General features: G+C 41.8%; 1 protein-coding gene and 1 pseudogene across 4 annotated transcripts in view; one reads left to right on the forward strand and one right to left on the reverse strand.

Moving 5' to 3' along the window:
- Spice1 (spindle and centriole associated protein 1) overlaps positions 1 to 25,879 on the reverse strand; it is a 48,740-nt gene extending 22,861 nt beyond the window's left edge. The window contains exons 1-7 of one of the 4 annotated variants that reach the window (XM_052158235.1): positions 25,766 to 25,879; positions 18,314 to 18,409; positions 17,641 to 17,688; positions 15,896 to 16,039; positions 9,338 to 9,425; positions 8,385 to 8,491; positions 7,292 to 7,407 (exon numbers count right to left, since the gene is read on the reverse strand). In XM_052158235.1, the coding sequence (XP_052014195.1) occupies positions 7,292 to 7,407; positions 8,385 to 8,491; positions 9,338 to 9,425; positions 15,896 to 16,039; positions 17,641 to 17,688; positions 18,314 to 18,409 (599 nt within the window). In that variant the 5' untranslated portion in view covers positions 25,766 to 25,879. Of the gene's footprint in view, positions 1 to 7,291; positions 7,408 to 8,384; positions 8,492 to 9,337; positions 9,441 to 15,895; positions 16,040 to 17,640; positions 17,689 to 18,313; positions 18,410 to 21,340; positions 21,777 to 25,761 lie in introns of those variants that run through there. The other 3 variants (XM_052158232.1, XM_052158233.1, XM_052158234.1) reach the window with 3 other exon arrangements.
- Positions 732 to 1,431, forward strand: LOC127665714 (zinc finger CCHC domain-containing protein 9-like; annotated as a pseudogene).
- Positions 25,880 to 27,693: the final 1,814 nt, after the last annotated feature.

Raw genomic sequence — 27,693 nt, forward strand, 5'->3', positions numbered from 1 at the left:
GAAAGATTCATGAAGACCCCTTGTCTATCATGTAAAACACAGACATCCATGAGAGCTTTTGAGAGTGCTTTAACAGCAGAAATATCATGGGCTTAGACTGATGGGATGGAGTAAAGAATTGGTATAAGATTCCTAAATTCTACAGAGGAGTAAGTTGATAAACCTACCCAACTATAAACACGAGCTGTCTATCCTCCAGGCAATGGGATGAATGACCCCAAGATCAGAGCTACAGATGTCTGTACAGATTTAAATCCACAGGCTCGGGGCTCAGGGACAGTGGGCAGAGCTATGGATCTTGAGGCTGAGGTGAAGACTCAGGTGCGAGATGATTATTGCCAGGCCTTGAAACTTAACAGAATTTGTCTGTCTGGATTTCAAAGTCTCTTGTAACTGCTGACTACTTTCTTCTTTTGATAAATTTTCCACTTTTAAAACAAGAATGTCTATAACTCTTATCCCAGAGAAGTTCCATCACTGTACTCTGAAAGCAGATAATATGTTTTCTAATTTCATATAACTATATGAAAAACAATTCTGTGGTAGAACAGATCATATCCAGCCTTCTCATACCCTATTTAATGATGAGATTAGGGACTTCTTCACTAGAACTGACAGATGGGCATGCTTTTAGACCAAGAAGTGCTTAACTGTATCCACAAAACCCCATACATACCCTGGTAATATTATAAACAGAAAATTTAAACTCAAATCGTTGAGCTAATGAAGATCCCTCCTGGCTTTGGAGGATTCAGACAGGATTAGTAAAGCTCCTCTGATCCAACCATGACCAGGTGGGCTAGAGTTACTACTTCAAAAAGTAAGAGACCCTTGTCACAACATCATGGGAGGACATGAAGAAGAGGTCTGTGGAGAGAGCAGACCAAAACCTTCTAAAGCAATGTCAAAGCAGTGGGCTGTTCCTTAGAAACGATGCAACTCAAGCAAAACACAAAAAGAACAAGAAGGAAAAAGAGTACTTGAATGAAGATGTGAATGGATACATGGAGGACCTGAAACAGCTCACAGGTGCTTCACAATGGACAGCTGATAGCAACCGACAGCCGGCAAGTAAGGGAAGAAACTGCAGGGGCCTTAAAGAATGACCATCGACGGGAAGGAAGGCGGCTAAAGAGACAGGAGGAATGCAATGGTGTGTTTCCATTGTCGACAGGCATTTGTCACCACTGCCGGTCCACGGACCACGAGATGACGTGCAGACCTAACGTAGACCCTGCGCTTGGTGGCTGCTGTAAACTCTGTGGCTCCATGGAACATTTTAAGGAAGATTGCCACAAAAATCAGAACTCAGTTGGGATCACCATAGTTGGTCGCTGGGCAAAGGGAGTAAGTACAGACCATGAAGACGTGCTGGATGTGCCCAAACCGCAGACACCTAAAACCAAAGTGCCCAAAGATGTTAACTTTTGATAAGAATGGTACAGTTGGTAATTGCCACATCAAGGTCATTTTCCAAAGTAAGCCTTCAGAGATTAAAGCTGGCTGCCTGTGGAGGCAAGACTGTGTTATGTACAGAGCCATATTGGGGCAGTCCTGCACGTGGTCAGAGTTTGACTTTGGTCAAGGTTAACTTCTCCCAGATAGCCAGGATCCTGCTCCACCTAGGGCCGAGTGCTCGAAGTAAAGGTTAAGTTCATTGTTCCTCCAGGTCTAGGAATTCCTGAATTAAGCAGGTGACCCACCCAGCTGCCGGAGCAGTCAAGACGAGGACCTCCAAGAGAAGCTAGACAACTTCCACGAGAACTCAGCCTGGAGTCTGGGGGGAAGGGTTTGCCCAAACTGTTAAAAGGTCTGGCGCCATTAAAGTTTCTGGCTTTGATCAGTGAAATTGTCTTAGCCATACTTCTTTTTGCCCCTCTTCCCCATTTATCCCTCAGCTTCTGTTCCAGAAACCCACTTCGTAATAACTGCAGGCAGCTATGGAACACAACAGTGTTATAGACACCATCCTGACCTCAGTGGGGGCAGGCTGCCTACAATCTACCATGGAGTACAGGGTGATTAATTATACTCTTGAGATGTGTGTGTGTATGCCTGTGTGTCTGTCTGTCTCTCTATGCCTGTATGTCTGTCTGTATTTGAAACAGATTCTATGTAGCCCAGGTTGGCTTCAAACTAATAACCCTGCTTCAGCATCCAGAGTACTGAGATTCCAGGCACTGTGGAATCTATGCTAAGATCATATTTTAGCAGATGGAACTTAGAAATAAGTGCCTCTATACCTGATTGTAGCAGTCATGGCTATAAATGTAAATTAGAAACCAAAATTGACCCCTAAACAAAGCACATGCCTTTCAATTTTAATATTTCAGCATAAATATTTTGTTATATGGTCTTAATTCAGAGTATCAATTTATTGTAATAGAAATTTATTTATATGTTGTCACTAAATCAAATGTTGTAATAAAATTATATCAGCTGTTAAAAAAAAGACCCTCCTTAATAATGCCAAGGAGGGAGTTAGAATAAAACTGCCACAATACATAAGATGAAAATAAACATGCATACGTAAGCATTTGGAGATACTACACATGTATGTACATATTGGGCAGGACATATCTATTGCACACTAGAAGTTAAAAAAGGGCATGGGAGCAGTACACGCTGGTAACCCCAGCACTTGGGACGCTGAGACAAAAGGCTCACAACTTGGCTGTCCAGGTGGGCCAGGGGTGAACTGTGTCTCAGATACTAAGTAAGGGGTGGAGACAGCGCGGTGGTGGAGCACTTGAGCATACTCAAGGCCCTGGTTCAAACTCAGCACAGTAAGCAAACATTAACACAGTTCTGAAAGCAAAAGGTTATAAGTGTCTGCACACATCTGTACACATTCATTAAGAAATTCTAAAAATTTAAAATTTAAATTAATAAATACCAGGAAAATGATCTATTGAAGACAAGGAAAAAAATTTTTTAAAGAAAATCTACCTGAGAAATACTAGGTATCTTAGTCAGGGTTTCTATTCCTGCACAAACATCATGACCAAGAAGCAAGTTGGGGAGGAAAGGGTTTATTCAGCTTACATTTCCACACTGCTGTTCATCACCAAAGGAAGTCAGGACTGGAACACAAGCAGGTCAGGAAGCAGGAGCTGATGCAGAAGCCATGGAGGGCTGTTAGTTACTGGCTTGCTTCCCCTGGCTTGCTCAGCTTGCTCTCTTATAGAACCCAGGACTACCAGCCCAGGTATGGTACCACTCACAAGGGGCCCTCACCACTTGATCACTAATTGAGAAAATGCCTTACAGCTGGATCTCATGGAGGCACTTCCTCACCTGAAGCTCCTTTCTCTATGATAACTCCAGCTGTGTCAAGTTGACACAAAACCAGCCAGTACACTAGGTGTCCAGAGAAAATTTATTTTTATAAGGTACAGTGAGGCACTTCAAGAAAGCAACACTGGAATGGCAGTAAGATTGGGGAGATAACAAATGCTAGGGTAACAGAGCAGCAGGACACCAGCAGAACTGATAATACCAGCTGAGGACAGGGAAGACAATCCTACAACCTAAAGGGCCAACTACGTCGGATAAGGGGAAACTGATCTGGACCTTTTACTATGGGCCCCTTAAGTCTAAAGGCAGAAAAATAAATGTTGATGGTGAAGGTAATCAAGTTATTAGACAAAAATACCAAATTTCCTACAAAAGCAAGAAAATGACTATGGCCTCAGACTTCATAAAGCAATGCACAGGCCAACCAAAAGTGAAGAGTGCTGCCAAACAGCCAGCCAGTACTTCAAATACAAACGCTACAGAAAGGCGTCTGACTATGCAGGGAATGAGATCACATAACGCTCAGAGTAAGCAGGATGTCTCTACCAAATCCCTTCCACAGCCTTCAGGGAACCCTGCACGAGAGGAGACAGAAAGAATGTAAGAGCCAGAGGGGATAAAGAACACCAAGAAAGCAAGGCCCTCTAAATCCACACTCATGAACTCACAGGCCTGCGGGAGCATGCTCAGGGCCTGCATGGCTCTATGCCAGGTCCCCTGTGTATGTGTCATGGCTCCCAGTTTAGTGTTTCTTAAGGGATTTTTTGAGTGTGAGAAGGAGTGCATCTCTGATTCTTGTGCCTTCCTTTGGACTCTTTTCCTTCTCTTTGTTTAGTCTAATTCTGACATGCCAGTTTTTTCTTTAAAATCTTATTTTACATAGTATATATTTTATTTTTAAATTATAGATTATACAGAACATATGTTTATATTCTAATTTATAATAATTTCATTATTATCTCTTAGAAGCCTGTTTTCTAAGGAAAGGCAGAAAGGGAGTGGATCTAGCTGGAAGGGGAGGTAGAGAGGAACTGGGAGGAGCAGAAGGAAAAGAATCCATAATCAGCATACATTATGTGAGAAAAATATCTATTTTCAATAAAAGGCAGAGAGGGTATCTAAAGAATTCAAGGAACATTCTATTCATGAGCCCAACAGCATGGGCTTTAACTAACCAAGATTCAACTACAAGACAATCAAGGAAACATCAAAGGACCGGGTGAGCATTTCAGAATTATTTCTTGGCTGTAAGATAAAAACAAACAAAATTATGATATACAGTCAAGCACAATGTGTAAATGCTTTATGTCTGTCAATTAAAAGCTAAGATGCAACTTCAATATGGGGAGAAACACTAAACAATTCGCCTGAACAGTCAGTGTGCAAAGGAAAACCAAGAAAACACACAAATTTTTGGCAGCTGGCTGCAAAGATTAAATAAGAACAGTATTAATCTACTTTCAAAAGGCTCATAAACAAAGATAGCATCTTCCTACATACCAATACTTTTTAAAGAACAACAATGAATACAGAAAAGAGACTGTGCAAGCCTCTAATCCTAGCATGCACGGGGCTGGGGCTGAGGCTGACAGTTGTGGCCAGCCAGCTTCACAGTGAGATCAAATCAGCCACAGAAGGAATAACAGTAACCACAGTACAAAGAACACACCGAGAGTGACTAGACAAAGCTGACACTGAACACACAACTGTATGCACTGCTGTTACAGCTTACCTCACCAATTACCACAATTCCCAAACTGACTAGGGAGGCCATAACCACTACACTGCATACAAGGAACACAAGTAATATAAAACTGCAAAATGCTAAATATAAAAATACATTTAAAAAGCAAAGATAATGCAGACAATCAGAAACAAGAAGTAGAGGTCTTATTCCCTATCTCAGACAAGACAGATTGTACCAAAAGCCACGGAATATGACAAGAGATTATGATGCTAAAAGCCATTGACCAAAATAAAGATATATCATTTATAAATAAGCACACTCTATAAGCACAGCAGTCACTTTACAGGAAAGGACACATTAAATTTCAATTAAGTATATTAAAACAATAAATATGAAGAAAAACAAAGCACACTAAAACTAGAAGTCTTTAATGTAACACTCTCAGAATACAATATGGCAAAACTAAGGAAGGACACAGAAGAAATAAGACACAGTCAGCAAGGCAGGCATAATGATGTGCACACAGAACAGTATACCTTCCAATAGAACCATAACCTCTGCTCAAGCGAGCACGGAATACTCACAGACATGGCCACAGACTAGCTCACAAAGGAAGCGTCACCAAGTTCCACGGGCCCAGCCTGAACTTAGTGAGGCTAACTTACACAGGACAGGGGCCTCCAGAGCTTTGCTTTGTTTTATCTGTAACTCTCAGCAAAAAGGGGAAACTCAACTGAAATGACCTCATTTCTTAAATAATCACTTATTTTTATGAACTGAAAAAAAAAAGCACTGCAATCCTAACTTAAGAAGCTTTTATAAGCAAAACAAAAGGAAAGTACAAGGAAGGGAAAAGGTAATAAGAAAATTAAGGAGAGAGAAATCAAACTAGAAGCTCAACTTAATAAGCCAGAAGTCCAATTCTTTGAAAAGTTAAGAAACTAGACTGTAAGCAATGCAATCCTAAGAGAGGATGGTCAAAGGAAATGACAGGAGGGTCTGGCACACAAGTCCAACACACCCCAACACCAAAACAAGCATACATCTATAAAATAAACAGAGATGCCTGCTACTTCACTACTATTTTATACAGCCTAATAAATATACAAAAGAAACTTGAGGAGGTATAAGATGGAGGAACCAAACATGTTCTTTGTAGGTGACATGATGCTAAACCCAGGAAGTGGAGAACTTCTGTCAGAACTAACTTACCTAGGATTCAGTGACGTAGCTGGCCACTGAGATAAGACACAGAGACACTATGATAATAAGCTGGAAGGCACAGAGGAAAGATATCGATAAAGATATGGCACTCAGGAAGACTGCTTACCCCCTCCCACAAGGCCCCCAATCCCCAGCCACACAGGGATAGAAAAGATTAGTGGAAGAAAAGAAAATCTTTAAAGGGGAAATAAACAATATTTAAGGATAAACTGAACAAGAAACAAGAATATACGACATAAGAAAAATTTCAAAACAGTTCTCAAAAACAAAAAGCACACTTTTTAAATAAAGGGGAAACATTAAGTCCTAACAGAAAACATCAATAAGCTTTGTTTTATGAAGTCATACAAGTTGATACTAATTTTCATATTAAAAAATGGATTAAAATCATTAGAAACACCCTAAAATTTTAAGAAAAGCTATAAGAAAGTCGGATATGGTGGCACACACCTTTAAATGCAGCCCTTGGGATGCAGAAGTAGGCAGATCTCAGTGAGTTCAAAGCCAACCTGGTCTACATAGCAAGTTCCAGAACAGCCAAGGCAACATGGAGAGACCTTGTCTCAAAAAGCAAAGAAACCAGTCAGCTGTGACATTCCCTCAGTGTACAGCCCAGCTACTCCACTGCAGCCACTCCACTGTGCTGCAGAAACAAAACAAGGGATCCTTACAATCTTACAGAGGTTGGAGCTGATTTCAGGTCCTATCTGGAGGTAAACTCAAATACGACATTGCCATTTGAATGTGTGAAACAAGAGGAAATGAGATATAGATTTATATATCTGCTTTACTTACAGAAAGAAGTACAGGAGAAATAAAAACTTTTTTATACTCCTACTACAACCTTTAAAATAATAGAACAATTTTAAACATTTAGATAAAACTATACACTCAACTGGTTCTTCCTTTGCTGGTTTGTTTTTTAAGGAAGAATGCAATAAGCATACACTTTGAATACTCTGGGAACACCAGTCAGGCCTGTGTACTCACAGAGCGCGTACACACGTGCACACGTGCACACACGTGCACACACGCGCGCGCGCGCGCGCGCGTGCGCGCGCACACACACATACTCTCTCGTACCTCTCTGTATTCCTGTTAGAGTGCGGGCTGAGGGAGTCAGGCAGTTCACTCCCGCTGTCTTCTGATTGGCTGTGAGCAGTGCTCGCCTCCCCTCCATCGTCTACTTCATTGAGAGCCTGCCTCGACAGTAAAACCAGCAGCACGAGTGATTAGGACGTTAGCCATTTCTCCTCCTAAGGCTCACCCCTCACGTGTGCCAACCACCAAACCCTCTCAGTCTTCCTCTACTGTCCTCATTACCTTCAGCTGCTTGCCCACTTCAGCTGTCCGGATCTGCGTGTAAGAAAGCCTGTTTCTTCCTACCCTACCATGTGTCCACCTTGATACACTATCTCCTGTTTATGGTCTGTTTTTTATGTATCTAAGGCTGGCCCCTAATTCACAATTGTTTCTGCCTCAGCCTTTCTAATGCTAGTAACTATTCTTGTGCCATCACCATTGGCTCCAATCTCTTTAAAGAATCGTCTCCAATTCTGCATCCACCATCTATGCTCTGCAACTTTGCTTGTGTCCTGCCATTCCACTCAAGATACTTTCTACAAGATAGAGGAGAGGTCAGCATGCTCACTCCTCCACAGACAAGTTGGTCTTGCCCTCACTGCACCTTATGTGACCCTTGTTCCCTTCCTAACAGCTTAGATAAGGATGGCACACGCAAGAGGAATTCAGTCCAATATCCAAAACACATGCATAATAAAGCGCCAAGCTGGTGGCGCATTCACCTCAGAGGCAATCCCTGGAGCTCCTTGCCAGTCAATCTAGGCTTAGCTGGTGAACACCAGACCAAGGAGAGACCCTGTCTCAAAGGAGGCAGACAGTAATCCTGAGGTTGTCCTACAACTTCCACATGTGCACCCTCACACCCCATATACTGAAATATACACTCATCCTCCAACTTCATATCATATCTTCTTGGATGTTCTATTTTTTTTCTAGCTCATCTTTCCCAATCTTCTTTGTTAGTTTTCTTTTTCTACTGTCTCTTTATAGCTGACAGGACAATGGCTGACAAGTAAGCTTTTCAAAGGTTTTTGAGATGCCAAGCTGAACTTCACTTTGGCGTGGGCACTTGGTTGTGAGTGCAATGGGTTACCTGAGGCTCTATGACTGATTCATTAAGGACAGGCTGGGTGACAGGGTCTTGATTTATTCCAATGCGACTCTGCGAGGAATCTGGAGCCATTGTTACATTTGGAAACCCTGCAGAGGAGCAAACACAGGTTTTGTTCAGAGGAACAAACATCACGATCTTATTCATGTACTTAAGGAGGCTTCACAAGTTCTGTACTGCCACAGGCGCCCTCACCTCAGGGAAAATCCAAACAGCAGCTCCACTTACATGGATATGAACCAGCCATATCTAAACTCGGTTTCACCTTCACACAACTCCCTGAGACAGGTTTTATTATTTTACAGGCCAACAAAGCGAAACTTGAAAAATTTAAGTAGCTCAGAGTTACGCTAATAAATGGCTGACTCGGGATTCAAACTTCCCACTAAAAATAAACCATGTTTCTAAAATGCTAAACAAGTTATATACCATTACAATTGATAATGCTGAGGCCGAGAATGGTGATACATGCCTTTAATGGCAGCACTCAGAAGTTAAGAGGAAGATCAGGAGTTCAAGGCCAGTCTCTGCTACATGGATCGCAAGGGTGGAGGGCAGGGATAATCCTATGTAACTAAAGAAAAGTTACATTTCTTTTGGCAGGAAACTGAAGTTGCTTTAGATTTTAAGCTAGGCTTACTCAAATTACAAGTGAATGCACACATTTTAATTATGTGGTAACTTAAGAAGCTGAAAATTGAGCCATGCATTGCAGTTACAAAACGCTGTACCTCACACTGTATGTTAGTGAATAGTTTCCTTAATTGAATAACTTGTAATAATCCTAGAAAACAGCAAGTGAATTATGATGCTTGGCTCTTCATATGGTAGCAAGCTAGAAGATGCGGCAGGACCGTTACTCCTGATAACAGGGTGAATTCTTCTAGTCCCTCAGAGAGAAACACAAGGTTTGTGTGGACGGAAGGAAGGCTTACCTGTGCGCTTGCGAGGGGCATCAACAAACAGACCTTTGGCTACAGCCATCAGATGATCGGATTTTTCCAGCACATCCTGCGTCTGGTACTGATCAGAAAGAATCTACACGTGTTAGGAAAAATACTGTTCAGAGAAAAGTAGGTTTACTTATCAGATTACTAAGGAAAGAGACTAGGGAGGTCACCGACATGACACTTTAAACATTTAATTCTTAATCTTTATTGGTTGTGGTTGCTGAATTTGCTCTTATTGGACCATGACCATCCTAAAACTCTCCAATAGCAAGATTCTTAGATAACAGTAGGTGAGACTATTATAGTAATTAGTAGCTTAACAAAAATACATATTAAATTGTGATCTGGTGCACGCACACACACACACAAATACACACACACATCATCAGGTATATACACATATACAAATACACACTTTTTAAAAGTAAGACTGTAATTTATAAAGCCTTGCCACATGAGAATAACCATATTTAAGTTTTATTCCATTCTAATTTTAAGTGATGGTTGTAGCCCACTAACTTGATTTCATAACCCATTAATAAATAATAGTGTACAGTTGAAAAACACATACTAAAGATAAGAATCTTTGAGCCGTAAACTTGAGGTGTTTCTTCCACTGAAGTATTCTGATACTCCACTAACAGGCCTATGACTTAGAAAAACAAGGTATAGCTTTTAGGATTAAACACAGCTATGCCTAGGTATTTATAAACAAGTTGGTTTTTTATTATGGAGAGATTGTTACACAAAACACCATTACAGTCATGCCTCTGAGTATGCATTTTCTATTGAAGGACTTTAATGTACAAAAGACAAAGCCATATGCTACAGATGAGTGAACTCTATCTACCGCCACCAGATGGCACTCTTAAGCTGAAAAGAATCTTAAAATCAAGACAGCTCCTTTTCTAACCCTGACTGGAATTTCTCTGTAAAATCATACCACATGACAATTACTATTTTACAATACGGAGATATAAGTGAGCAACATTCTTCTGTTATCCTTTCTGCTATGGCCATGTGGGAAGGCTAGGTCAGTTAACAACAATAAGTCCTGCATTTGCACCTCCCACAAAGTAAACTTAAGACCTGCATAAGGCAAGAGCACACACAGTACAGAACACTGGGCTTAGCGCCCCACTAGAAATAGTAAATAAACTCTAACCACTTTACTGACTTCCTGCTATGTCAAGGCACGCAGCATGGGCTTTACTTGAGATCTGATAATTGACACTGGGCATGGATGTAGTTATTACTAAGATGGTTTTTCTACTTTCTGCTCTATCAGCTCCATGACTTTATTTTGACAGAGGGTGTGGTGGTTTGACTATGCTTTGCCCAGGGAGTGGCACAGGTAGGAGGTGTGGTTTGTTGGAGGAATGTGCCACTGTGGGGGGTAAGCAATGAGACCCATCTCCTAACCAGGAGGGAGGCAGTCTTCTAGCAGCCGGCAGGTGATGATACAGAATTCTCAGCTCTTCCAGCATCATGCTTGCCTGGATGCTGCCCTGCCCCACCTTGACGATAATAGGCTGAATGTCTGAACTGGACCTGCAAGCCAGACCCAATTGAATGTTGTCCCTGTAAGAGTTGCCTTGGTCATGGTGTCTCTTCACAGCAATGAAACCCTAACTAAGATAGGGTAATGGTTTAAAAGTAAAAAGTAGTAAACTCTTCAAATTATCACTAGGAAATAAGCTGTGTGACTTTTCTAGCATGGTATCAACCATGCCTCTGTATCAGGGATATGCCTATAGTCCTATCACATCCATTAAATACAGACACCATCAACATAGGAAAACTTAGTAACTAAAACAAAATATGTTCATACTCTTTGACCTTAGTTTTCTTTTCTTTTTCCCCCAGTACTTGAGAGTAAACCCTGAAACGCCCTAGGTCAGTGCTCTAACACTGAGCTAAAGCACCAGTTCTTGACTTGGTGCTTCTTTTAATAATCAGTCCAACAAACAAGCCTGTCCCCAAAACACAATCAAGACTATTCACTGGATTATTTATTATGCCAAGGTAAGATGCAATCTCTGAGTGATGCACAGAATTCTAGTACTGCCCTTTAATAGCACAACTCCTAGGTTCCTGGTGGTGGTGGTGCTTGTGGTGGTTTTTTGACACAGTTTGTGTGTGTGTATGTGTGTGTGTGTGTAACAGTGCTGGCTGTCCTGGAACTTGCTTTGTAGACCACGCTGGCCTCAAACTCACAAAGATCCACCTGCCTCTGCCTCCTAGTGATGAGTGCTGGGATTGAAGGCCTGTGTCACAATGCCTGGCCCAAGTCCTGCATTTTAATCAAGGATGCAGCTCAGTTTCCCACCCCTCTTTGAATAAGGGAACAGCCGAGCAATAATGCCCTGGAGAAGAACACACAGTGCCAGATGGCTGTCATAAAAGGAGGAGCAGACACTGTCTCCCTCCACTTGCTGTCGCCCTGCATACAACTGAAGGACCTTGTAACCGCCATCCTATGCTCAGGATGCTCAAGTCACACGCTGAAGAACTGCTGGGCCCTCTACCAGCTAGCCACCTCTGAGCTCTTCCATGAAAGAACTACATCTGTGTTTTGTTTAAAGTACTATATTAAGATCTTTTATTCCCAGAAGATTAAACTGGGCTCTAACATACAATGTAAGTGTCCACTAATAAAACAATCAATAATAAATTATGGCAAACCTACATCCAACCTAGACATTAAAAAGGTAAATTTATTCCTAACTATTGACTTTCAAGGTACAATAGAATCTAATAGAATATGATTAGGGTTAGGGTTGGGGTTAAGGTTAGGCACATCAATAGAATCTAAACACCTCTTCCACCCTACAGGAATGTCATAAGGATGTGCATACACTGAAAACCTGTATTAGCTAGTAATGCTTTGAGTGTTATTAAAATATAAATTACACAGTCTCATGTGCCAAATTTCTATCTTTGGTGAAGTATCTTCCAAGTACATACAATTAAGAGCTTAGGAAATGTAACTTCTAATGGATATAATATATAATAAATGAACATGGTTGTGGCTACAGTAGACACTGACAAAGGCAGAAAGTAGAGGAATAATCTTACTGATGTGCTGACACTGGGTATCAGTTACAATCAGACCTCAAGACCACCACTTTGTCTTCTTCTACCGAGTCTCTGAAACAGTTCTTGAAGCAGACTGTTCATGAGGCCAAAGTACCACCCTTACTAAGTAAGATATGTTGCTAAAAGGAAACATCTAGATCTCATCAAAAGCTATGGTTCCAACACCCTGTAGAACATAAAACCACACAGGAAACTGAAGAAGGCTCCCACACCTAGGTTCACTAAACCTGAATCATAGAGTTCAGACACAGTGGCTCCCCGCCCTCCTCAGGGGCGTCCTGACCGTGATGAACTCTCACGTGCAGTCAGGACTGACAATCACCCCACCACACGAGACCCTTCACCTGTCTCCCCATTACTCTTCTTGTCCCCCTACTTCTCCCACATTTAGTACTTGTATGAAAAGCTATAAGAGCTGCAGAGGTGACTCAGTGGTAATCACAGGTTAAGTGGTTATCACATTCTTAACCTGTGGCAAAAATAAATAAAATAAATTGGGGGCTGGAGAGATGGCTCAGCAGTTAAGAGCACTGACTGATCTTCCAGAGGTCCTGAGTTCAATTCCCAGCAACCACATGATGGCTCACAACCATCTGTAATGGGATCTGATCTTTTTTCTGGTATATCTGAAGACAGCTACACTGTATTCATATACATAAATACTTTTTTAAAAAAAAAAGAATGTGTATGGCTCTTGTCGTCCCAGCACCCATCCAGTGACTCACAATTCTCTGTGACTTAGTTCCAAGGAAGCTGACAGCCTCTTCTGACCTCCACTGGCACCAGACACACATACATGCATACACACATACACACAAACATACATGCAGGCAAATACCCTAATACAAAAAAAAAAAAAAAAAAAAGAAGAAACAATGAAACTAATCTTCAGAAAAGAAAAGGAAAACGAAATTAAAACTAGAAAAAGAACCCCCCCCCCCAAAGAGGTCCTCGAGGTCAGATCTGTGGTTTTAGGCTGTTCAAGGAGAATAACACGTGGGCATGACTGGCCCAAGATTACAACATGAAAAGCCGTATTCTCTGAATCCACTGTTCCTTTCTCGAGCATTTATCTGAGAGATACAGTTGTTCTTGGTGCATAGGCTTTCTCTAAGAACTATAAGGATTTCTCAAAAGGCAGCCTATGGCTTAAAGCCACCATGACAGCTCCCACAGCCAGCCAGCCAGCCAGCCAGCACTGTATGCTTACGCTGGGTAAGGAGCCACAGAACAACACATTCCTTCACTATGACTGCAGTTTAAATAGAAAAAGTCGCTCTACTGTAGCTCCTTGCTTGACATACTGCTTACCCTGCGTATCTGATTGCTTCTTCAAACACCCAGGCAGGCAAAAGGTTAAGCCAGAGATAAATGGCTCAAAACCTAGATCAATAGGCGCACAAAATTATTGATTTTATTTCATTTTTGCTGGGTAATTCTACTATACTGTTGAACTGAGGCATAATTACAGACGTTTACAGATACATAACACTAATTATTTTGCCAAAGACTGTGGTAATCTCTTTAAAAGCATTAGGCCAGGACTGGAGAGATGGCTCAGTGGCAAAGAGCAATAGCTGCTCTTTCAGAGGACACAGGATTTTCAGCACACACACACACACACACACACACGGCAGCTCACAAATGTCTGTAACTCCAGTTCTAGGGGATCTGACGCCTTCTTCTGGAACATGCAAACACCAGGCATGCACATGGTACACAGATATACATGTTGCAAAACGTCATACACATGAAATTAAGAAACTTTCTAAGTATTATGCAATTAAAAATCTCATAACAACACAGCCAAAATTTTAAAGATAAAAGGTCAAGCTAATGTAAGGGAAATGATGTTACAAAATTTGTAGAAAAACGGATAGAACTGAAAAATAGTACATTAAGTTAGGCAACCCAGACAGATGAGAACTAAATGCGCTTGCTCACGTGTGAATCCTGGCTTCTACTTGTTAATAAGTGTGTGTATTTAGGTGGGAGTAAGTGTGTAAAGGTCACAACAGTTTCTTATGGGACCATGAAACTGGAGAAAGGGGTGGAAAGAGCACATGATATGAAATGAAACGTGGCCTGCTGGAGATAGCGGATTCAGTGGAACAGGGAAGGGGAGGAGGGGAACAGACCGCCCATCTACAACTTAGTGTGACAGTGGCGAGGAACACTCTACTTTGTATGCTACTTTCTGGAAGGTTGAAAGAGAAAAGGAGAAAACAAAAATCCAGGCCAAGGAGCTATATAATCTAAGGCTACAGAGTTAATGAGTTGTGGAAAGAACATTTAAAGCAGCAAAGTAGACTCCACCCACCCTGATGCTCTCTGCACTAGACTCCACCCATCCTGATGCTCTCTGCTCTAGACTCCACCCATCCTGATGCTCTCTGCTCTAGACTCCACCCATCCTGATGCTCTCTGCTCTAGACTCCACCCATCCTGATGCTCTCTGCTGGAGACTCCACCCATCCTGATGCTCTCTGCTCTAGACTCCATCCATCCTGATGCTCTCTGCTCTAGACTCCACCCATCCTGATGCTCTCTGCTCTAGACTCCACCCACCCTGATGCTCTCAGCACTAGACTCCACCCATCCTGATGCTCTCTGCTCTAGACTCCACCCATCCTGATGCTCTCTGCTCTAGACTCCACCCATCCTGATGCTCTCTGCTCTAGACTCCACCCATCCTGATGCTCTCTGCTGGAGACTCCACCCATCCTGATGCTCTCTGCTCTAAACTCCACCCATCCTGATGCTCTCTGCTCTAAACTCCACCCATCCTGATGCTCTCTGCTCTAGACTCCACCCATCCTGATGCTCTCTGCTCTAGACTCCACCCATCCTGATGCTCTCTGCTCTAGACTCCACCCATCCTGATGCTCTCTGCTCTAGACTTCACCCATCCTGGTGCTCTCTGCACTAGACTCCACCCATCCTGATGCTCTCTGCACTAGACTCCACCCATCCTGATGCTCTCTGCTCTAGACTCCACCCATCCTGATACTCTCTGCACTAGACTCCACCCATCCTGATGCTCTCTGCTCTAGACTCCACCCATCCTGCAGCTCTCTGCTCTAGACTCCACCCATCCTGAGGCTCTCTGCACTAGACTCCACCCATCCTGCAATTCTTTGCTCTAGACTCCACCCATCCTGAGGTTCTCTGCACTAGACTCCACCCATCCTGATGCCCTCTGCTGTAGACTCCACCCATCCTAAGGTTCTCTGCACTAGACTCCACCCATCCTGAGGTTCTCTGCACTAGACTCCACCCATCCTGATGCTCTCTGCTCTAGACTCCACCCATCCTGATGCTCTCTGAAGAGCCTCCCAGACAACTCACAAAACAAGGTTGTGTAATTACTAGAGTCTCTCCACTGAAACCAACCCAAGAGAAAAAAAAACAAAAAACACTACAGACAATGAATTTTCACACTACCTCCCTCATGATAGATAACTTTCTTTTTTCAAGACTTGAAGTTTCTGGTTTCTGCTTCTTCCATTTTCTCTTCAAAGCTTTTTCCTGAAGTTCCCAGTGCACCAATGCTCTATTCTTTGACTTGTGCATCTCATGACGGCGCACCTATACAGAAGGAATACTGTAAAGAAATGCTTTCAATAACAAAGACACTGCTTGTTCCTATGTAAGACCACTTGCACTAGTTCACCACTTCTTGTTCCAGTCTAGTGCAGCATGTGCGTGCCTGTGTGTATGCATGCATGTACATTCACAGCTAAAACTTTCATAGTCTTTTAAGTTTTCAAAATGATCTAAAAGAAAGTATCAAAAACTTGGAGGTCTAAAAGACATACAAAAATATTAAATTGTACTTCATTTGTACAGACTACCAAAACACCTAGTGTTCTTCAATTCACAGGTTAAAACTCATGCAATGAGTGCTAAAATATCAGTTAATGGTCAACACCAACACTTTACATGTGATGTAGAGGGTACAAACTCCACCTAAGTCATCTGTGGCAAAGCACACCCTTTCACAATAACTACAATACTTCTATGTCAATGGTGTGCTGTTGTATAGGTCTGAAGTGGCTTCATGTGGAACTGAGGTCACAGATGATGTAGATACCCAGGGAAGGGGAGTTCCTGAGGCCGAAGAGACAGGAGCCAGAGCTCCTAAAAAAGTTGGAAGGGAAGATTCCACAGGGTGACTGAGGAATAAAAGTAGACATTTGTCTTTACAGTACTCAGCAACTGCAAATATGAACAAAACTCCAGTCATCTAATAAAGCTATAATCATGCAAACACGCAAACTACCAAAAAGACTAGCAATCAAGAACTGTGAGCATGCACATGAGAAACACAATGAGACAATACTTTATACCAACAGGAGAATTAACATTTAAAAGGTGACAACAATAGTGTGTGCAATCTGGAAGCGTCACAAGTGCTGGTGGATTCAAGACAGGTGAGCACTTTGGAAAACAGCCTGGCAGTGATTCATAAAAGCCAATATGGATGCATGGCCTGGCCATTCTATTCCAGTTACACACAACTGCCTGCATATGTCCCCAGAGACTTGGACATGAATGTCCACTATGGTGTTACTTCATAATAGAAAAGAAGCAGAAATAAACCAGTTGTACAACTGACAAACAGATAAATCAAGAATTGCCATTCAATGGAAAACTGTCTTCCAATAAATAGTAAGGAGCAAAGCAGAGACACGAACTATACCATGCATGAAACTATAAAATATGCTAGAAAAGGAGGCTCCATACAACAGCTCACACCCTGTAGTCCATCTATAAGAAAAGTCAAGGCTAGGCAAATCCACAGAGACAGAAAGATTAGTCAGTGCTACGGAGAGCCTAGCCAGGGCTACACAGCCCAAACCTGTCGTGAAAATAACAGCACTGACAACAACAATGGTGAACTGCTGAAGATATTTCAAGGCAGGAAATGCACACAAAGACTATAGGTTAATTCTAGATAAGTGACAGGACTACAAAGCAAAACTCCTGAGCAAAATTCTCAAGGTGATAAGCCTTAGTAAAATAAAAAATTCCTTACCATATCCTTTTAGGTTTTATACGGTTGTGAACAAGATTAAATGTAACTAGACAAGTGCCAAGGAGTGATGATGGTTTCTGTTCTAAAGATTAGAAACCAGACACCAAGTAAAACAGAGAATTCAGAACTTAACTTTCAGTGTTCTACTTACCAGATCTTCGGGAGTGGCCCGGTGAACGGTTAGATCATTCACAGTATTCTTTAAAAAGAAAAATAGAGTGAGCTTTTTAAAAGTTTCCTTATAAATTTTTAACAGTTACTCAGTTTCAGTAGCTGAAAATTGATTCAGAATCCTAAGACCAGAAGTCCTTTTTATCCCCAGGAACCAATACTGTCAATATAATGTCAAAACAGATTACTTTGGAGTAGCTACTAGAATCTTCTAGAAAATAGGCTTTTTTTTCTAGGTGTTATGCAGGAAATAAAGCTCTATTATTAAAACAAGGAATAAAAACAGGGTGCGTATTGTGAGTAAACTTAACTGAAGCTATAGTTTCCAGATACTAGGATTCCACGAGGCAATTGTAAAGCATTTTAACAATGAAACTGTGGTCACTATGGTAAGCTGTAGAGGAACTTTTTTTGGGCATATAGTTTCAATCTCACTAAACCTCTAAGTCTTGAAAAGACCTAGAAGTTATTACCCTTAATATTGTACATACACTTAAAGGGGAATGGAGCAAATATCCTGCTCTTCCCTCCAAGACCAAAGACATGACCAGAAACCCGCCCAACCCTACTCCAGCCTGAGCGCCATCCCAGCCACAGTGGACACGAGTACTGAGGCCGTCCTCCAGAACACGCCACCGTGGTCCCCAACTTACATCCCATTCCTGCCTCACTACAGCTTTCTTCTTTACTTTCAGAGTTTTTCTTCCACTTCCCCGGGGACCAAAGCGATTGACTCTGATCAATGACATCTGAAAATATTAAAGTTTTTTTAATAAAGGCAAAGAAATAATTATGGCTGATGGGTACATCTAGGACAAACAAAATCACTCTCAAAATATCAGGAAAATTTGGTCATGATGAAAGGAATAGGCTCTCTGAATGTATGACTTTCTCATTTTACAATACTAAAGCAAATCCAATAACCACAATAAAAAGGTTTTAAATAACAAAACCTTTTGCTTAATAAAGGACTTATTAAATGTAGAAATTATGACCTAAAATAGAAACTAAAATGGTTGTATCATTGTCAGCAGACAAAGTTCACAATTAGAGAAAATGCTGAGCTGGGCAGAGCATGAGAAGCAGTGCAGTTTTAAGCATCTAAAGTAGCACATCCCTGCCAGGCATACATGTGCGCACCTCAGGCGGACATGTCTAGAGAACCTAACGTCTCTTCCATTTCTGCTAAATCTTCACACAGCACTAAATGGAGGTGGTTTTGTACATTACCAACATTAGCCTGGCATCAAAATGGCCATGGGGGACTAAACATAAAAAGTTAGGAAAAGACTCACAGTCCACAGTCCTAGAAAACCAAGGTTTTTACAGTCCATATATATGACTGCAAAAACAAAACAAAAAATATGCATGGTTTCTACTTCTGAATCTCTTTACCTTCTGTGGCAACACAATAATATGGAAAATATCTTTTACATTCAAAGAGACTGGAACTTTTACAGGGCCTCACAGTCAAAGTTAGTAACACACCCTGAAACCACTTAGAGGATCTCTATCTCACACGTACCCATCCTGTTTGTTTAAACCACCTTTAAGAGAACTAAGGAACAATAAACCCTACTTTCTTTGGATTCCCGAGTAATCAACTTGTGCAACCTAAACTAATGGCATAGCCATGATCCTAAATTATGTAACTTCTCATGACCCTGACCCAGGACAACACAAGCACACCCTTCGGTGAAAGCAACAAGCAGAGGCTGTACAACCTTCTAAAATAAATACCCACTTAGGACGACTCCTTGATAAGCAAGTAGTTCATTATGTGAGCCAGTTAGGATCATTTAGAGGCAGTGATGTAATCCCTTGTATTTTTACTTAAGGATTTCCATAAAGTATCCCATTCTTTAAAAGTATCACATTTTATCCCATGTGATGCCTTCTATGCTTTTCAGAAAATACAGAGCAAAGCCCTTTATTAGAAACAGATGGACAGACAGGCAGACAGACTGAAGCTCACAAGACACAAATACAGATAATTACACACACAGACATACAGACACTTGGACAGAGTCACAAGCCAGGCTTTAGGCAAGCACAAATTCACACATAGACAAAGAATTCAAATTGGCACTCGCTCTTAGTTAAGTGACTCCAAAAGAAAGGGCTTCCACTTCTTTCCTTAATGTGCTCACACATTATTGGTAACTCAAAATCAATCACTAATACATATTATCCACACAACCTTCCAAAATAACTACAGAACTTTCAGGCTAACCCTCGTATTCCTTACTAGCCGACACTGCCATGCTGTGGTCACTGTCCCTCAGCCACGCCCGTCTCTCTGCCCCACGGAGGCCACAGACCCTTGCACGTGCTAGGCCAGTGTGGCACTCTTACGCTACCCCTTGCCCTTCCATTAAGTACTTTTAATAAAATAATTGTGATAGATGCCCAAGCCCCAGTATCTTCCTAGCGCTCTATGTTGTCTTTCTCTTGCTACTTTTTACTCTTTAAATGTGTTATCTAAGTTCAGAGCTTACAATATAGCAAAGGAAGTAAGTCACAATGAGTACTTATTTTGTTGTTTCCTGTGGTGCTAGGCTTAAATTGATGCCCAGGTGTAAAATATGCCAGGCACGTCCCTCACACTGCCCTCCACAGCAGACCAACAAGTAAGACTCGGTTCCCCATGACTTGGTTTACCTATTTCTACTTCAAGCTTTATTAACTTATATGAGTTTAATAATATTTTCATACATGTACATACATACTTTGATTCTATTATACCAACTGTCCTCTCCCCCCACCCCAACTGGTCCCCTTCCTCTTCACAAACAATCAAGGATGTCCTTCCTACTTTCAAGTCTTTTTCTAAACTCTAGAGAAAACAAATAATACTTCTGAGTCTGGCTTATTTCCACTTAACATAGCTTCTATTTCTATTTTCCTGCACATAGAATTTTATTCTTTTTGTGGCTAAATAAATACTCCCTATACACATCACATTTTCTTGATCCGCTTATCTGTTGATGGACATCTAGGCTGATTCATAGCTTGACTACTGACAACAGTGTCATAATAAACATGGGTGCACAGGTATGCCTGTGGAAGCCTTGGACTCCTTTGGGTATATACTCAGGAGCAGTATAACCACAATCACAAGGTAGTTCTACCCATGTTTTTATTTTGAAGAACTTCTATACTAATTTGTACTAATTATATTCCCAACAGCAATATTCAGGGGCTCCCCTTCAGCTCCCAACATCCTCACTAATATTTGTTGTTCTCTTGATGACTATAGCCATTCTGGTGAGGCAGACTCTCAACATGACTTTGATTTGTATTTCACTGATGGCTGAAGATACTGAATAATTTTCTTTTAAAGAATAATTTCTCTGTGTGTGCGCACAGAGGCCAGAAGAGAATGTCAAGACTCCTAAAGCCAGTTACAGGTGATCATATAACCACCCACCATGGGTGCTGAGAACCAAAACTCAGTCCTCTAGAAGAATAGTATTGAGCCATCTGTCCAGCTCCTGGACAGATTTTTCTCGTGTATAATGTACTTGTTTTAAAAACTGCCAGTCTGTTTCATTTGCCCACTAATGCCAATGTCTTCTTTCGGTGTTTAGTTTTATGTTTTGTTTTGTTTTCTTAAGTTCAATATTCTGGTTATCAATGCTCTGTCAAATAACTAAAATACAATAGGGAAATACTTTTACCCGTATTGGAGGCTATTTTTCCACTCTTTGAGTTCAAGTGTGCAGCTTTTTAAAAGGGCCTAACATCATTGTCAGTTCTCTTATTACATTTCTTTGCTTATCTCTGGGGAAGGAGGAGCACATGCAGTGGACGGATGAGGGCAGGCGTTGGTTTCCTCCTTCCACCATATAGATGTCAGGGATGGGTGTCCATGCCATCAGCTCAATTTGTCAACAGTCTCATACAGAAAGTCTTTACCTGTGCCTTTTTCTTGATGAGTTTCCCTGGTTTCCTCTAGGAGGTACACATCAGCTTTCATTAAGGTTTTTGATCAATTCGGGAATAGAAGTTTTACAAAGTGGAGAAAGGGATACGGTTTCGGTCTTCTATGTATTAACACAATCTTCTCCGCACCATCTGTCACCAACAATCAAGTCTTGCAGTAGTGATGCCAGTAACCACTGCAGGGGAAGTAACGAAGCATCAGCTACGACAGTCTAGGTAGGTACCTACTATATGCAGCTGTTCTAAGCTTTTTGCACCTGCTGTTTGTTTTTTTTAATACAAGTAGTAACCATGAAGTGGTTACTACTTTGACTCATCTTATAGATGAGGAAATTAAGGAGCAAAGAGTTAACCAATTGTGAAGTTCACTGTAGTAGAAACATAACCAGCACTTAACCAGACACAGAACAGGCAAAAGCCAAAATGAACCATTGCATATACAGTTATACTCCAACAAGACGCCAAAACAATTCAATTTAAAGAGTACTGTTTTCAATATTCCTTTGAAAAAGTCAGACTCCTACCTCGTACAGAGTACAAAGATTGGCGTAACATGAAGTCATATATTAAAATGTTAGCATTAAAACTGTAGGACTATTAGAAAAAAACATGAGTGTAAATAGCTGTGAACCTTAGGTCAGGCTAGAGAATTGAGCCAAGAGCAAGAAACTAAGATGTGGGGAGGGTAGTGTGGGTCATCAAAATTTTTAAATATTATACTCAACGGTACAATCAAAAAAGTGAAAAGATACCCAATGCAGTGGTAAAAGTTATTTACAAATCATTTACCTTGTATCTAGAATATATATTTGAAAAAATCCTCATAACTGAACTATTCAAACAACCAAATTTAAGTGGGCATAGGTCTTGAACAGGTATCTCCAAATAAGATACTGCAGATGGTAAATAAGCACATAAAAAGAAGAGATTGTTAATATGGAGACTGATAGATGGCTCAGTGGTTAAGAACCCTTGTTCTCTCTGAGAACCTGAGTTCAATTCCCACCACCTACATGATGGTTCACAAGCATCTGTAACTCCAGTTCCAGGGGATCTGACAACCTCTTCTATCCACCAAAGACACCAGGCAGCACATGTTGTATACACATACATGCAGGCAAAACATTCATATGATATAAAACATTTTTAAAAAAATGACCAGCATAATTAAATGCTAGTCAAAACCACTTGAGGGTGACTCAAAAAGTGGAAACATCTCAAAATGCCCAGTAGTCAATGACTATATAAATGTGATATATCTATGTAACTGGGATGTTATTTGGCAATAAGATTTAAAGTCTTGATATGCTACAATGTAGATGGAGTTTGAGTATACTGACTATGAGAACCAGGAGGGTAAGGCTGCCCTCTAATCTCAAGGCTCAGGAGAACAGATAGGCAATCCCCAAACTAGCTAGCTATATTAGCCAAATTAGCAAGTTCTAGAGATGCCGTGCAACAATTTATAAGATAGAGAAGAACCAACCATGACACCCAACAGCAACTTCTGACCTATATACACATACACCATACAGACTTGCAAGAAGAAGTTAAATGTAAAAAAGCAAAATACAAGAACTGCATGTATAAACTACCTGATGTTAATATATATGTCTCATTAATGAAGAGCCTTAGCACTAATCCCACAACAAGAGATACACAGTCTTGAGAGACAGCATGGTATAGATAGAGGTTAAGAATCCAGCCTGGAATCAAACTACGGATTCACTCCAGCTTCGTCACTAACTCTAAAATCAAACTAACTTAAAATGTAAACTGATTGGAACCCCTCCCTGATTCATACTAAGTCCTACTTAAGTGCTGGCTGACTTCAGTGACAATTGTTAACTCTTCTCTCAATGAGTTAATTAAGTCTTAGAGAACATAATCACAGTGACACTGATAATAATGAGCAGAGGAAGGAACTGACACTCAGTGTCACTGACTGTAAAGAGCATGCTGGGAAACTACAAATGATGGATTAACTCTGTTGGTTAAGAACGGGCAACTCTTCAAAAGGGAGGGAATTTTGTTTCAAGTTATATTTAAAGTATTACTTTTTTTTTTTAAGTTAAAACTCTACCAGCCTCAATCCTGGAAACAGTCATGAGTCTGAAGCATACAAAACTTCTGAGTAGCTAACAGCAGGGGTCAAAGGTCTATGTGCCTGTTTCCCTCTAAAAGGAAGCTGTCAGGAACTTAGGGAAATGAGCATTATTTCTGAGCCATACCAGAGACTAGAGGTATTTTAAGGATAGTAAATTAATCACAGTACCCTGAAGAAGTGAGGCCTGTGTGGAGAAAATGAGGAATAGTAAGTTGCTCCCTAATGCCGAGTACCAATCCTTTCTTATTTCTCAGATCTTTCCTCTCCCGTGGCTTCCACAACGCCCTTTTCCCTGCTATTTTATCTACTCTACTTCAGACTACACTGGACTCTTCTCGAGTAAAACTTAAGCAAGGACCCTCATCTAGGTCTATCCCTGTCCTGACTTCCTCTTCCACATGTCCCTTCACTCAAAACTGGGGGACCCTACTGTATCCCACGCGCTGGATAAGCAATGGCAGTCAAGTTGCAAAGGAGTCCAGTCATGTGACAACTTTCACAGAGCTTGCTTTCTAGACCACCAGCGGTCCCCTAGGTGATTCCCAGAAACCTCTGAGCAAAGCTATTCCTATGCCAAGCATGCACACATAGCTAAAGGACCAGAGCTAAATAGTTTCTAATCAATGTTCCCTAACTGTCCTTAAAACATCAAGCGTTCTTTTCTGTGTATTCACTGCCCCTTCCAAACACCTCAGAGTATAGTAAGATGCAGCTCATTATAAACACCCCTCCCAATCCTCCGGATCTAGATACCTCACTGTTTGACTCCCATCACTAAACTTCAAGAACTGCCATTCTTCTTGTTACTCCAGCTTACACATCACCTCTGGTTCCTAACTGTCCCCTTCTCCGATACATAATACAATCTATAAATCCTTCCTCAAAATGTCCCACCCTTCTGTCCACTCTTTTCCATTTCTACTAGGAACAATTCTGAACAGCCCGTTATTAATTTTCCTGTAAGGTTTCTTTTCCATTCACTCATCCACTCCACGGATCAAATAACTTTCTAAGCACTTGCCAGGCACCAAATAAAACAGAGAAATAGCCTGTGCCCTCTCAGAGGTACGTTTCTCAAAGGATCATAACTAAACGACTTGTTACAAAAGGCAAGCCTGAAAGTTAATCCTTTGTGTCAAGGAAGTACCTAATCTTCAATACACATGAAGAAAAGCTGCCTCCTCTCCTTAATTCCCTCCACAAAGTCGGGCCGAAAATAAAGAGTAAATAAAAGAAAAACAGAAAGAAAATGTTCTACGCCAGAGTGGGGGGCGTGGAACATTTACAGAATTTGTTTTCAGTCTGTACAATAACAGTCTAGAAAGCGAACTGAGGACCAAGGCAATTTGAGCGCTATACCAAAGACATTGGAAGCCCTTGCAGGCTTTTAAGGAGGCTTGGTGACATTCTACCAGATTTACCTTAACTAGTATGAAAACGAACTGGAGGGCAACAATCCATCCATCCTGCCATCAATCTTACCCAGCATCCCAGCTAGAGAGATACGATACAGATCTCAACGTTTTACTCCCTAATAAGATTTTACTGGATCCAACTTCAAGAGCTGCTCTTTGTGCGGCCCATTTCTTCCCAGTTTTCTCTCCCACATGTACAGAGATCAAGCTCCGACCTTCACAAGCAGTGCCATGCACTGTGTGTAACACTCTCATATTTTTGACTCCCAAGCCCAAGCCTACCCCAAACTCTCAAGCAGCCCTTCCTTAGAAACCCTGAACTAACCACTCAACTTAAAGGACGCGCCCAGTCTCAACACCGAATACTTTGCCACTCCCTAGTTGGACAATAAACATCTGGAACACCCAACAGCCCCTGGATTTCTCCCGCCAGTGGGGTACGGGAACACGGCGCGCGTGCGCGGGGCCCCACGTCCCGCGGGAGCACCAGGCGCTTCCCGGAACCGCACTCTCGGGCTCTGCGAGGCGAGCGGCCGGCCCGGTGGTGAAGGCGCCCACTAGGGCGCGGGACCGAGGCAGAGAAGCTTCTCCTCGCCCTATGCTCGGACGTCAGGCCTGGCCCGCTTCACCCAACCTGCCTTGCAGCTGGCCGACTGCCGCCTCTGCCCCGACTAAAACTTCAGCCTCCAGAACCTCAGAGCCCGCCACAGGGGAACGCGGAAAGCGGCTTCCGGGCCGTTGCCAGGGTTACCAGAGCTCCGCCCCCACGCCTTTGCGTACATCCGGCGAGCTCCTCCGAGGTGGTACCAGTGTGGGTGGGGCCATGACTGTGTTTTCTCTTGTTTTCCCCGCCCCCCGCCCCGCCCCCCCGCCCCGCCCCCCGCCCCGCCCCCGAGAGCGCTCTGCAGTTCCCACCCAAAGTGCTGAAGGACTCGCTCCTCATAAGCCTCAAGAAGTCTCCAAAAGAAACGTTGTTCTGCACACCAAGCTCCACATACCGCACTTGCTTGCCTTAACTTTTGTTCATTTACTTAAAAATATTTCTTGCTACCCACCAGTGCTAGGTTCACTGGGAGCTAAAACAGACTCTGCCCTCAGGAAGTTTACAGCCCCATAGCAGCAAGCTATTGAAGACAGACATGTGTGCGGTGAAAACAATGGCTAATGCTAAGAAGGAACTGTACAAACTAGATGGTGACCTTAGAGGGATATTTGAATATCTCAGGAAGCAGAGATGCAGGGAGGAGTAGATCATTTAGAAAGAAAGAGCATTTCTACGGAGGGAGGAGTAGAAATTGAGAGAACTTGGTGGTTATGCCTGGTGGACTGGAGCCAGGATGTGCATAAATTCACAGATCATGTTAAGGACTTTACAATGAACTTCTTACCCTCGATAACTTACTTTGAAATCCCTGACCTTCCGTCGTTAGGGGGAAAAGCTTCACATGGATCAACAGGTGTGAATTCAGTGTCATCTAGACACGCAGAAGGAACCGCCTTCTGAGACTTCCCACTGTGGTCTAATGTGATCATCCCTTCCTCTCTAACTTATTGCTGTAATCACTTGGTGAGTTACCAGCACTGGCTCTCCTGAGTGCTCACACTGCCGCAGCTGCACACAGAAGACGAATGCCCGAATGCCCGTGCTAGTCATGACACCAACTTGAGGTAAAGCCCCTACAGTTCACTGAGCATCTTGTTACAGGTCCCTGATCCATTAATTCTCTCACTCCCCTAGGTGACAGTAGTATACTTTCTTATTTATTTCCTCTTACTTCATGCCAGTCAATGGACTTGCTTCTCATTTCGCCTTTAACACTGAACTAATTTCAGAAAACTTCAATCAGCTTCCATCACTGTTTCTGCCCTCCTATCAACATATTTGCTGACAGAGTTCATCTTTTCCTTCAACCTCGGAAAGCCAGTATGAGCGAGAGCGTGTACACATGGGTGCATACAAACACACACACACACACACACACACACACACACACACACACACGAGAAAACTGCAAAGTACATAATAATCAAATCAATCAAAACCAGTGATAAAAAAATCTAAAAACAGATGTCCACAAAAACAAAAATAAAGATATATAACAATTTCTCTTTAGAAACAAACTAAACAGTAGGGCAATGACATATGTGCTGTTCCACTTTCTTGTTTTGTGGTTTTCCATATATAGAATTTGTCTTGTTTTATTTTATATATTTTATATCTATTAAAATGCATTTTCTTTAGAAAAATAATTAACAAACTGATTCTGAAATTCTTGTGAAAATAGAGAAAGACCTACAATATCCAAAACCAAAAGAGCAAAATTTGATTTCTAAAAATGCATGATTTTAAAACGTATTAAAAAAGATTATAGTAATCATAATGTCATTATATGGGTAGGCACTTGTACTGTCTAGTTTTCTGTGTCAACTTGACACAAGCTGGAGTTATCACAGAGAAAGGAGCTTCCCTTGAGGAAATGCCTCCATGAGATCCAGCTGTGGGGCATTTTCTCAATTAGTGATCAAAGCCCCTTGTGGATGGTGCCATCCCTGGGCTAGTAGTCTT

The sequence above is a fragment of the Apodemus sylvaticus genome, chromosome 15 (assembly GCF_947179515.1).
Source record: "Apodemus sylvaticus chromosome 15, mApoSyl1.1, whole genome shotgun sequence".
In the NCBI taxonomy this organism is placed as follows: Eukaryota; Metazoa; Chordata; class Mammalia; order Rodentia; family Muridae; genus Apodemus; species Apodemus sylvaticus.